Source organism: Mustela nivalis (assembly GCF_964662115.1).
Source record: "Mustela nivalis genome assembly, chromosome: 12".
Taxonomy (NCBI): domain Eukaryota; kingdom Metazoa; phylum Chordata; class Mammalia; order Carnivora; family Mustelidae; genus Mustela; species Mustela nivalis.
This window is the reverse complement of record NC_139031.1, coordinates 39844549-39856246: the sequence shown is the minus strand read 5'-3', so window position 1 is coordinate 39856246 and position 11698 is coordinate 39844549. Positions and strand designations below refer to the sequence as shown.

Sequence of the window (11698 nt, the reverse complement as noted above, 5' to 3'; positions counted from 1 at the left end):
TGGGAGGAAAGGGGCAGCCATGGGGGAAAGGGAAGGGACCTACCTCCGGAACACTGATGGTTCTAGCCACCCCATCCATAGTATTCTCAAGTAATGAGATTTCCCTTTCATTAATGAGGTGAGATGCTCACAGTGGTTAAATGACTTCCCCAAGATTTTATTTCTTTGTTTGGAAAAGTCCAACAAATTCACAGTTTATGATTTCATCTCATTGCCGTTTCCTGAAATCTCCTGTTCCTCCTCTCTTCCTGATTTTAGAGAAAAACAGCTCTGTTACCTGCTTACTCATTCCAGAAGCTCAGGAGTCATTTGCATTCTCTCTCTGTCCCTTGAGAGGCAGCTAGTTCTGCCTCTTTGATACCTTTGCTTTCTTCTTCTTTCCCATTGCTTGTGCCAGAGTCTGGGCTCCATGGTTCTGGCTTGGGACTATTTCCATCACCTTCTTGCTAATATCTCTGCTTGCAATTTCTCCCACTCCAGTCTTTCCCCCACGGGGGTGTTTTGTCGTTGTGACATTTCCGAGTGGCAAATCCGACACCATCCCTTGTCTAAGTGTATTGTCTTGCCCTCAAGTCCAAGTCCCTGGCCAGCTATGTCAGGATTTTTAGGCTCTGTGCCTTGCCTGCCCTGCAAGTAGTAACCTCTCCCGTAGGCATCCTACAGACCGGCCACACCGAGTGACAGGTTTGTGAACAGTCATGGATTTTCATGCCTCCACGCCCTTGCCACTTTGTTCTACCTGCAGTGTTCATCTCTTGCATGGTGAACGTCTGCCGTCTTTTGAGACTGAACTCAAAGCTCTACTCCTTTCTTGTTTTCCCTTATCTCGTTATCAAACGTGTTGAGCATGACCTCTTTCTAGTTCTCTACCCTGTACATATTTATATACTGTTTACCACACTGTGCTGCAATTATTGCTTTTATGTTTCACTAACTTCTTTGATGAGAACTTTCCTGATTTCACAGATTTTATTCTTTTTTGCAAACTTTAGACTTACTTATTTTATTCTTGTTGCATGCCCAGTGCTTAGTGGTGAGCACATTTTTGGTTATGGTGTGGGTATTTTATTTCCTTTAAGTTAAAGGTTTATGTTAATTGTAAAATATTACATAACTACAACAAAATAGAGTAAAGGCATGTATGGCATCAGAACACCTGCTGAGTTGATTTTAAGAGCAGGTGGTAGGACAGGCTTTATTTGAGAATTGGAAACCAACCAACTGGTTTGGGATGGATGTGCAAATAGTCTCAAGAAACATTCGGCCCGGCATTTTTTCCTTTGTAACGACTGTTAGGTTTTCTTATCCTTGTAAGTAGCTAAGTTTGAGGGGGCCAATTTATTACCCTTCCTTGTACAGGTTCTGAATAAAAAACCAGACAGGAATTAAAATATCAGCAGATTCAAATGCAACGCTCAGTTTTATTTCAGGTAAAGCCGAACTGAAGAAAGCAGCATAGATCTGGTTAAAAACTTGAATTCCTATGTCACTACGCCCCTGGCTTTCCCAATTGGTCCAGGCTTGGAAACCTGAGGCAGCAGGAGGGGGATGTCTCACCATCTGGGAATCCTTGGCAGTTGAGCCCCATGAGATGAGCTGTCCAAATATGGACAGCAACCTGCACCATCCTGCTGCAAAATGAGGGAATGACGTCACACTCTCCAGATATCACCTGTCCATAGAGGGAGGGTCTAAGGAGAGGTGGGCTCTCTTCATCATCTGAAAGCATTAGTTTCTATTTAATGCACCAAAGCACAAATGCCAAAAGGGAAAGGTGCTGGTTCTTCCCAGCAAGGGTTGGAGGATGGACCCCGTCTCTTAAACCCAGAGTCCCAGGACCTCGGATACTTTGATCCAAAGAATTTCCCTTCCAAGGACAGATCTGGAACTCCGAAGTAAAGAACAGTATGATTCTGTCTACTTTCTTTTAGCTAACATTTGTCTTTTTATCATGACGATGGGTAATAAGCACTCCCAACAAGAAGGACATATGGGTTAACGTCATTAAAGCTTAATGATAAAGGACACATCGATTTGACAGTCAGGTGCGAGTGCTCTGATGGGAAGCATAATTGTCTGTGAATTACTATGGATCAGAAAGGAATTTTTTCTTGCAATTTATAGAGGGCCCTGGACCATGTCATCTCAACTCAACTGAATCTGTAATTGCACATCTTGACGAGGGTCCGGAGCAGTGACCTGAAGGCATGGAACACTCTGGTGGCGAGTCCGGAGCGGCCTGTGCTGCATTTGCACGCCTGGACGTCTCTGACAGCCCTCGCAGCCCTCAGACTTTATGATCCAGATACGCATCCGGTGGAACTGACCTAAGAAAAATCCTTTACGGGGCTCTGACCCGTATCTTATTAATTCGTGGTTAGATTTATTTTTGACTGAATTTATTTCTGTTCCATAGGGCTGCAGTGCTTTCCATGGTTAAATGCGCTCACTCAAAGTGTGATGTGTTTAATTCGGTCAGTTCTGGACATCCTATAATGGTGAGGGGGAAGAAAAGAGGAACGTCCCCGTCAGGAAGGCAACAGTGCAAAATAAATACTTGTATTTTCACATAGTGGGTCTGACTTATGCTGTGAGTTGAGATGGTCTTCTTAGAAGGAACGTGCTTTACCGACGCTCAGTGTCTTGGGTGACCTAGCCGTGGCTGAGTCCCCTAAGCCAGCGCTTCTCAAAAGTTGCTGTGTGCAACAGTCCCCTGATTCTGCAGGTCTGGGGTGGGGCCAGCAACGTTGCTGGCAAGCTCTAGAGCGATGCTAAAGACCAAACGGCAAGTAGCAAGTCACCAAATCAAAACACCGGCTCCCCAACTCATCACAATTCATTTTATTCCACAGCATGTGTAAGGGAATGTTATTCTCAGGAAGATGTTTAGGATTAAAATAATTAAAAAAAACCTTGAAAGTACACACATTTATGTATCTCTTCTTTTCATTAAATATATATCTGTTTGGCAAAAAAATGTTAGACTCTTTTGTACAAAAACAAAGCAAAAAAAAACCAAAAATAAAACAAAACAACCAACCAACCCCCAACCCTTGCAAATTGTCAATACCTGTAATAATTACAATGATGTAAACTTGGATGCCTGACAGCTTGACCATCCTGAGGGTCCGTGTTATAGCAGAGTCCCCAGGAGAAGGTTAACACCAAACACACCAAACCCGTCGAGGGGGGCCGCCTGCCACAGAGGCATTTCGGTTTAGTATATTAGAGATGGGGATGACGACTGATTTCACCATTTGTGCTTTCGGCTAAGAGGCTGGGAGGTTATGAGGCCCGAAGAGGGCAGGCGTGGGCTGGGGCAGAGAGAGGACACCCAAGACTAGCTGGCGAGGAAGGAAGGTTGGTCACGGTCACAGTGCAGACGTGAAGTGGGCACGGGACCTGGGACTGGGTCCGGGAGACCCGGTGCGGCCACGGCTCTGACGAAGCTGCTGCTGCTCCTGGAACCAGAGAGGAACAGCACAAGGCAAAGGCCTGCACAGAGGAGGGAAGGGATGTGAAAGCAGATTTTGAATCACAGGGAACTGGGGATGTGAGCAGACTCCAGAGAGAAGGGGAACGAGGAAGTGGTGTTTGGTCTTCTCTGGCAGCTAGGCTGTTTCTTCCAGACACAAGCACTGGGGCATTCCCTTCGGTCTAATGGGCAGGCTTTGGGGCAGTCTGGTGCTGCCGGCTTGCCCCCTCCAGGGAGGGAGGATGTGCCTGCTGGGCATTGGGCAGGGGGTCCGGATGGAAGGGCCCTTTGGCTCTGTTATTGGTGGCGGGTTTTGCTCTGCTCCCACCAGGAGACTGCAGCAGTGGGGAGTGATCTAAAGCAATGGAGTCTAGAAACAGAATCAGGGCAGTGAGCAAGACGCCAGGTAGGGGCAGAAGAATGCTGGGGCTAGAGGCGAGGCCAAAGACAGTGTTGACCCACAGCTTCTCTTGACCGCGAGAGGGTTCCAAGGCGTGGGTGTGTTTTCATTCTTCTCTCCCATTAGCTTGATTTTCCAGTTTTGGAGGGGGGCGCTTCTGGGCCCGGCCACTTCAGTTACAGTCATAGACGAAGTCATAGTTGCTGGGCTCCTTGGGGATGGGAGGAGGCGCGTCGGGGATCTGAATGTTTTCCAGGTCGAGGAGGCGGAGCTTGATTTCCATGCTGAGCAGGGTGTCCAGGTCATTCCGGGTCAGCTCACTCATCATGTCTTTCCCCAGCAACGCATTCAGCCCATCCGTCCAGATACAGTACTGGTGGAAAAGGAGGTGACAAGGGTAACTGACTACTGATGACAATGATCAGAGTAGTGACAGTAGTTAAAAATGACCACTCAGCATGTGCTGGGCTCTATGCTAAGTGCTCTGCCTCCATCACCAATTTATCAAGTTGACATCTCTGGTTTGCAGGTAAGAGGACCGAGGTGCCGAGAGGCTGAGGGTCACGTGGTAGCAGGTGGAGTGGGCGGGACCGGAACTCAGGTGATCTAACTCTAGTGCACCTGTACTCTTCAGTGCAAATGATGCTTCTTCTGTAACAGCAGGAGGATCTGAGTTCTGTGTGACCTCACAACATCACACCTCCAACATTCTACCAGTGAGTCTGCTTTTAAGCTATTGGTTGGACATATCCTACCACGCCCGGACTCATCTTTAAGTCAAGCCTGCTTCTTTCCTGACTCCAAGCATAGTTCCTAGTCTAGTGGCTAATCTCTGCCTCTCCTTTTGGGTTCTTAACACTCACGATGACAGCTGGCTCTCAGCCTGAAGCCAATGGTAGTCCCACCCCAGCATTTCTCTGCAAAGGGCTGGGCAATAACATTCTGTTGCTCAGTGTCTGGGGGACAAAATGGCTAAAATTATTGGCTGATCTTCATGGGAGGTGGACTGGCTGCCTGTCTCTTCCCCCTCAGTCTCGAGTTTCCAGGTTTTTTCTCCTCTGGGTCTGGGAAGCCTGGTTCCTGGGGACAGCACTGATCTTGGAAAGCCCTCTGGAGCACTCATCTAAGAACTGGTTCTTCCTTTCTCATTAAAACTGACCATGCCTTTTGTTTCTCCAGTAGACTGTGGACTCCTTGAAGAAAGAAAATCTGCTTCCTTTATCTGAGGACCTGCTTTGCTCTTCTCCTTCTCCCTCTTAAGAGTCCTGGGCCTTGGCATTAGAGCCAAGATATGTGTTGGCCGAACTGGCTTCCGCTGCCAGCATCTGACAGAGCAGCCTGCGTTCTGGATATTGTGCTCCACTCACCTTTTAGGATCTCCTAGTCCTCTGTAGGATCTCTGTGATAGCATTTGTTCTGTTCTTACCGTCAGACTAGACTTCCTTCTAGAATGGGCTCTAGATTGCCGCCCCCTCTTCTGCCCTCACTGGGTCAAGTTACAATTCCAGACCTTATACGTAGCCTGTCCTTTACACTGTGGTTACCTGGAGCACAACAGCAGATCTCAAGCAAAATGTACTATAGGACTGCAAGCCCTTTACAAACCCTAAGCCACAGCGATCTGGAATCTTCCCATGAGGCACACCTGTGGCAGGACTTTTTAAGCCGAGAAGATGCACCGTTGGTATACCCCGAGGATGTGTGTCTGGGTAATGCAGCCCTGAAGTGCAGAACTTCACTTTGGCTCTGTAATCTCAATGCCAAAGCACTGAACCCATCTAAACACCAGCTGACCGCTAAGAGATGTCTGCAAGTACTCCCGTCCGCACGAATACCTTAGACAGACTCTGAACTCCTCTAAACGTTACTTTCCACATAAATAACCTTCCTGGAAATAGATACTGAGGTTCTACCCTGGAGATCCTGACTTTTAGATCTGTGGTGAGTAAATTTTACTTAGAAAAGCTTCCAGCTAATTCTGATACGCTTCCAGATGTGGGGGCCACTGAACTCCATGTGCTCTGAGGCCCCTTCCGGCTCTAACGCTGTTTGACCGTAAATCCCTAAGTCATGGGATTACTGCTTTTTGTACAGACATCCCAGTTCTGGCCAGCTTCCCAGTACAGATTAACCCACAGCAACACTTCTGTGGTGCCTTTCTTTTGAGAAGCAGCAGGCCCAGAAAATTTTATTAAAGAGTACATCAACCAATAAATAAAAACTCGGTAGGACTGAATCTGAGTTCAAAGTATCAAAATGAACTTAAAATGTATTTTATCTTTAAAGAAATAATGTAACTTCTAGCTCTTCCCCTAAAAAGGTCTAAAAATAATGACTAACCAAGTAATAGTATGCACAGCTAATGGCCAGATTCTGGTTGCTAAATACCACTTTCTACCAGAAGGGACCATGGCTCCATGGAGAAAAGGCAGATAAACCAGGCATATTTTGTAATAGCAGCATGACTATAAGTTGTCCAACTGGTTGTCCAACTACAGGTTGTCATGTAGTCCAACATGACTACAAGTTGGGTCCAAGATGACCCAAGTTGACATCTGGGGTCATGTCAGTAGGGCTTAGAAGCCAACCAGAAGGTGCTCCTACTTTCTCTAGACAGGATTATTTGGACACTGACCATGACAATCACTGCAACCCATTAAAACACAAATATGTTTAAATTCATTACTTCATAACGATGCTCAAATACCAAAACCACCTCGCTGTCCTCATTTGGAAGACGTGCGTTATTCTGAGGAATGACAAGGATGGTCAAGGGTTTATCCTCCCTATTCCATATAAACTGTATAGCCTGAAATATGGGGCCAATTTTCCATAAAGAAGAAGGAATGACCAAATTGAGGTATGAACCTTCCCAATGTTTAATGGGTCCAAGGATCCAGGCCAAAATCACCAATGGCTGCTAACATCCCCCAAAGAGAGACAACCAAACACCATGGAAGAATACAACATCATTGTTGCTCAAAGTTGAGCCTCAACTAGAAGAATCCTCTGACTACCACTCAATTGGAAACACGGGAAACAGATAACCGTGAAATAACAGCGCAGCTTGCAGTAGGCAGAAGAACACCCTCCTTTGAAGGGAGATCGTGTCTTGGAGCCTGTGAGTATGTTAGGGTGCATGGCAAAGGGAATTAAAATAGCTAATTAGTTGATCTGCAAATAGGAAAGTCCTCTGGGATTGTCCAGCTGGGCTAATGTAATCACCAGGGTCCCTAAAAGTGGAAGAGGGAAACAGGATAGGCCTGAGCAAGAGAAGGGAGACAGAGGGGGGGTTTTGACTATGCAGGAGGAGGTCAGAATGAGGTGGTGTGGAGACTCAACCACCACAGTTGTGGGAGAATGGAGGTCATGGTCAAGGGATGCTGGTGGCCTCTAGACGTGCAAACGGCAAGGAAATGGATTTTCACCCTAGAACCTCCAAAAAGGAATTCAGCTCTGGTAGTACCTTGATTTTAGCCCCCCCAAAGACCTACATCAGACTTCCGACCTCCAGAATTATAACATAATACATTTATGTTGCTTTAAGCCGCTAAATTTGCGGTAATTTGTGACAGTGGCCACAGTGAACAAATACACCTAATTATAATCAGCAAATCTAGACCCTCAGCAAGGTTACCAGACAGCTGACCTGGTTTTTTCAGTGAATGGTATGCAAGGAAGAAGAGCACAAACAGATGCTCCTGAGAGAGAGAGAGAGAGAGAGAGAGAGGGAGGAACCTATAGATTCAAGGAAATCGAAGAAACCTGTTGGCCAATTGCTATGCATGGATCTTATTTGGATGCTGATCTGAACAAAGTGTAGAAGAAATAAAACACACAAAGGAGACAAGAGGAGAAGTCTGAAAACCAGCTATGGATGGTGGTATCAAAATGTTAACAAATCAGCTGTGAGAATGGTACTGTAGTTGGTTTCAACATGGACACTGTTATTTAGAGAGGCACATTGGAATATTTACAAATAAATGATTTTTCTGGATTTGCTTTGCTGGGGGGGGGGAAACTGGGCATCGGCGTGGGTACAGATGGCGCCACTTTGGCCCTGAGGTGATTAACAGCCCACACTGGGCAACGGGCACAGGCCGGAAGTGGGGAGGTCTGGTCCAGCTTCCTGCCTCCCTAGTGCAGGGACCAAGGAGACAGGGACCCTGGAGCAAGGCTCCGTGGTTTCAATTCCAGCTCTATCACTTATTACTAGTTTGACCTTGGACAGGCTTCTTAACCTCTTTGTGACTCATTTCCCTCCTTTATCAAATGGGCATAATAGTTTGTTTCTCTCAGAGGTATAATGAAGATTAAGTGAGGTGAACATCCACAAGACATGGGATGGTGCCTGGCAGAGAGAAATCCGGGCTAGTTGCAATTACTATTATCCTTACTAATATAGAGGTATTCGATTTTGGGAGGCTTCTCTCCTTATATGATAAATGAAGATAGCTGTAATAGGACTTCCTGTTTTATTGAGTGATTATGCAAATAAAAGGAGGTAATACATATGAAAGAGAGCTGAAGAAATGAGAAGTGTTCACAAGTGTATGGCATTTTTCACCTCCCCATATCAATAAAAGGTGGCAGTTACAAATAAAAATTTGGCAGTCGGAGAACATTTGTCCTTATCTGGAATTAATGCACCCTGGAGAAAACAGCCTTGCCTAGATTTAAATAACATCCAGAGTTCTCCTTCTTAATACGGTGGCCTGCCTGTATATAACCACAATTTTATTTAAAAAGAGAAGCAGTAGGCCTCAGTATCTATTTTCAGAAAGATGAAGACAAAGTCATACCCTTTTGCAAACTAAATGTCAAGTAACACAGAATTACATTTAAGCACCATTCTAAATGCAGGATTTGCATCTAATCTTTCCTCTCTCTTTGGGATGTACGATTTTATTCAAAAGCTCTAAACCAGTGAAAAGCAGATACTGAATAACTTCTAAATGAGCAGAGTCTCCTAGGGGAAATGGGAAACAAAAGTCAGATTCTATTAAAATGTTCCATTCCTTTCTAAAAGCTGTTTATGCAACCACATGTAAAACAAAAATTTGAATGGTATCATCTAAAAATAAAGAGTTTGGAGCATAATGCTGGGCTCTCGTTTACAAGAGAACGAGTTACATCAACCATAGCTGTATTTCACCTTACAAATACATTTTCCTAGATCTATGCTAAATATTTTAAATATAGCTGACAGGCGTGCTTCAAGAAGAAAAACAAATTATACATATAACAAGATGTCAAAAAGGAATAAAATCATCTTAAAAATAAAATTCCAACAGCAGAGACAGCCCTGAATCTCTTAAAATAACTTAAGGAAACATGGTAGAAAACCTACTTCATCCAATGTTTTAAAGAAGAGAGACAAGTTTATCTTGGGAAGATCCTGATTCAAAATCCAATATTCAATGGAAACCAAAGCTTCCTCAAGGCTGATTCTTCCTCAGGGTTGACAGTTATGCCCTTGCTGAAGCATTTGTACTTTCTCTTTCTTTACCATGAACTCGTGCTCAAGCTAGTAAGAGGCTGAATATGTGATAACTGGTGGTTTTTAAAGAAGTTTCCATTCAGAGTGCCTGGGTGGCTCAGTGAGTTAAGCCTCTGCTTTCAGCTCAGGTCATCACCCCGGGGCTCTGGGATCGAGCCCCACATTGGGCTCACTGCTGCTCAGCGGAGAGCCTGCTTCTCCCTCTCCCTCTGCCTGCACTCTGCCTACTTGTGATCTCTATCTGTCAAATAAAAAAATAAAATCTTTTTTAAAAAAAATGAAGTTTCCATTCTATTCGAAATCAACGAGATGTTTCTTTGTTCACGATTTTTCGTAGGCAGGCTTTTTTTTTTTTTTTTCTAAGTGAAATTTCTTTACAATATTTCTCTCATGCTTGTTTTTCTTGCAAGAGGAAAAAGTGACATTCTCTCACAAATTAACCCCACTGAGACCCTTACCTCATGCTTGTCAGGAGCTATGAAGTTCAGTTGGCAGTTTGAGTCATACAAGATGGAGAAAGCAAGTTCAAGCACCTCCTACAAGGAATCAGAGAAAACACCACATTGAAAAAAAGGGCCACATTGGTTCTGCAGGTACAAGTGGCTGTAGATCGAACACAGAGTGAGTCCAGATGTGAGAGGCAGCAGTGAGGCTGACAGGAGGAAGGAGTGGTTTTTTTTTGGTTTTGTTTTTATCAAGGTTCACAGCACATGTCCTCCTATTTAGGGGAGGTCTGCATGAACCAACTCATTTAATTCTCAAGATAATCCTTGTAGCAAGTGTGATCTTTCCTCTTGTAGGGGAAGGAGCTTGGAGAAGTTAAATCATTGTCCAAAGCCATAATCCCAAAGCCATGATAGTCTTCTTCCTTTAGCTTTTCCCTTCTAGGTCTAGGGAGACCTGAGAAATACTAACTTCTTTCCCAACCAGCATATTAAGGGCTGCTCTATCTTTGATCACCCCCAAACAGACATAGGGGTATGAACTTCCTAAAACATGGAAGCTACATGGAAGTCAATGAGGCTTGTGGGTGAACTCATTATCTTTAGGTCCTTTGCTCTTTGAAGTACTATGGGGCAAAGGCTAAATAAAACTTAGATGTTATCCAGAGGCTACAGAATATAAAGGTCAAGCAAGGGCCCAATGTTAGAATACATGGGTTCATTCATTGGTGAACATTTGCTACCTGCAGGCTATGAGCCAGACCCAAAGGGCCAAGGAGTAAGTAACTGTCATTTCACTGTAGCTGTATGACATTGGCTGAAACACTCAATGTCATGTCTAGTATGTATGTTAAAATATCCTTCTCAAATTATATGTGCTGTGCATTATTGGGGACAATGATTATTCTATCACTTTGAGCAGTTAGTGGGACACAACCTTTGGAAGACAGTCATGGAACATCTCAACACCTTAAAAGCCCCTAATCTGGAGGGAAAGGGGCAAGTGTATCCATGCTCTGCATTGTTACAACACACACAGACTGCATAATTCCTTAGGAGGGCAGATCTTTCCACATACTTCTCTGCCTAACACCCGTCAGAGGATTTGCCTTTGGCCAGTAACTCACAGCAAGAATGCTCCAGGAAGAAGATGGAAAGCAGACCGGTAAGATGGCTCCAGATTTCAGACTTTCAAATGGGTTAAACAATTCTTGCCAGGTGAACTCTGAAGGCCTAGCATTACTTGGAAGCCCACACAGTCAACCATCCGGCTATTTGGGCTCTCGTGGGGTTCGTCTGGGTCTGACTCGCCTCCAGCTGCCCCCTCATTAAGAGGGAGCAGCTCTTGTTCTGAGCCCAGAACTACCAGTATCTCAAACCCTTCAGCCTCCTTACCCTGCCAGAAATAGGAGTAAGTGAAGGAAAGAAGGCCAAGTCAGGAATGGGAGCTATTCCGCAAACTACCTCTCTCCTCATTTTCGTTACTTCTTCCTCGGGCCTCTATTCATGCCTGCCCAGTGAAGATCAATGATATTTTAAAAAAGAGTTCACCAGGGGCACCTGGGTGGCTCAATGGGTTAAAGCCTCTGCCTGCGGCTTAGGTCATGATCCCAGGGTCCTGGGATCGAGCCCCGTATCGGACTTTCTGCTCAGTGGGGAGCCTGCTTCCTCCTTTCTCTCTGCCTGCCTCTCTGCCTACTTGTGATCTCTCTCTGTCAAATAAATAAATAAAATCTTAAAAAAAAAAAAAAGAGTTCACCAAAACAAACCAAAACGTTTTTTCCATTAAGTTTGGCATCTCTCTTGGGACTCTGAGTTTGTCATGGGCCCTACTAGTGGCATCATAATTTGGTGTCATCTTTAAGACAAACAAACAAACA

At 44.8% G+C, this 11698-nt stretch overlaps 1 protein-coding gene across 50 annotated transcripts in view; it reads right to left on the bottom strand.

Moving 5' to 3' along the window:
- Positions 1–2826: 2826 nt before the first annotated feature.
- The window catches only part of ELMO1 (engulfment and cell motility 1), a 521082-nt gene continuing 512210 nt past the window's right edge, over positions 2827–11698 (bottom strand). For 38 of the 50 annotated variants that reach the window (XM_082693119.1, XM_082693114.1, XM_082693121.1 and 35 more), the window contains 2 exons: positions 9834–9911; positions 2827–4248 (listed from right to left, as the gene is read on the bottom strand). In XM_082693119.1, the coding sequence (XP_082549245.1) occupies positions 4048–4248; positions 9834–9911 (279 nt within the window). In that variant the 3' untranslated portion in view covers positions 2827–4047. The remainder of the gene's footprint in view (positions 4249–9833; positions 9912–11698) is intronic. The other 12 variants (XM_082693136.1, XM_082693129.1, XM_082693132.1 and 9 more) reach the window with 1 other exon arrangement.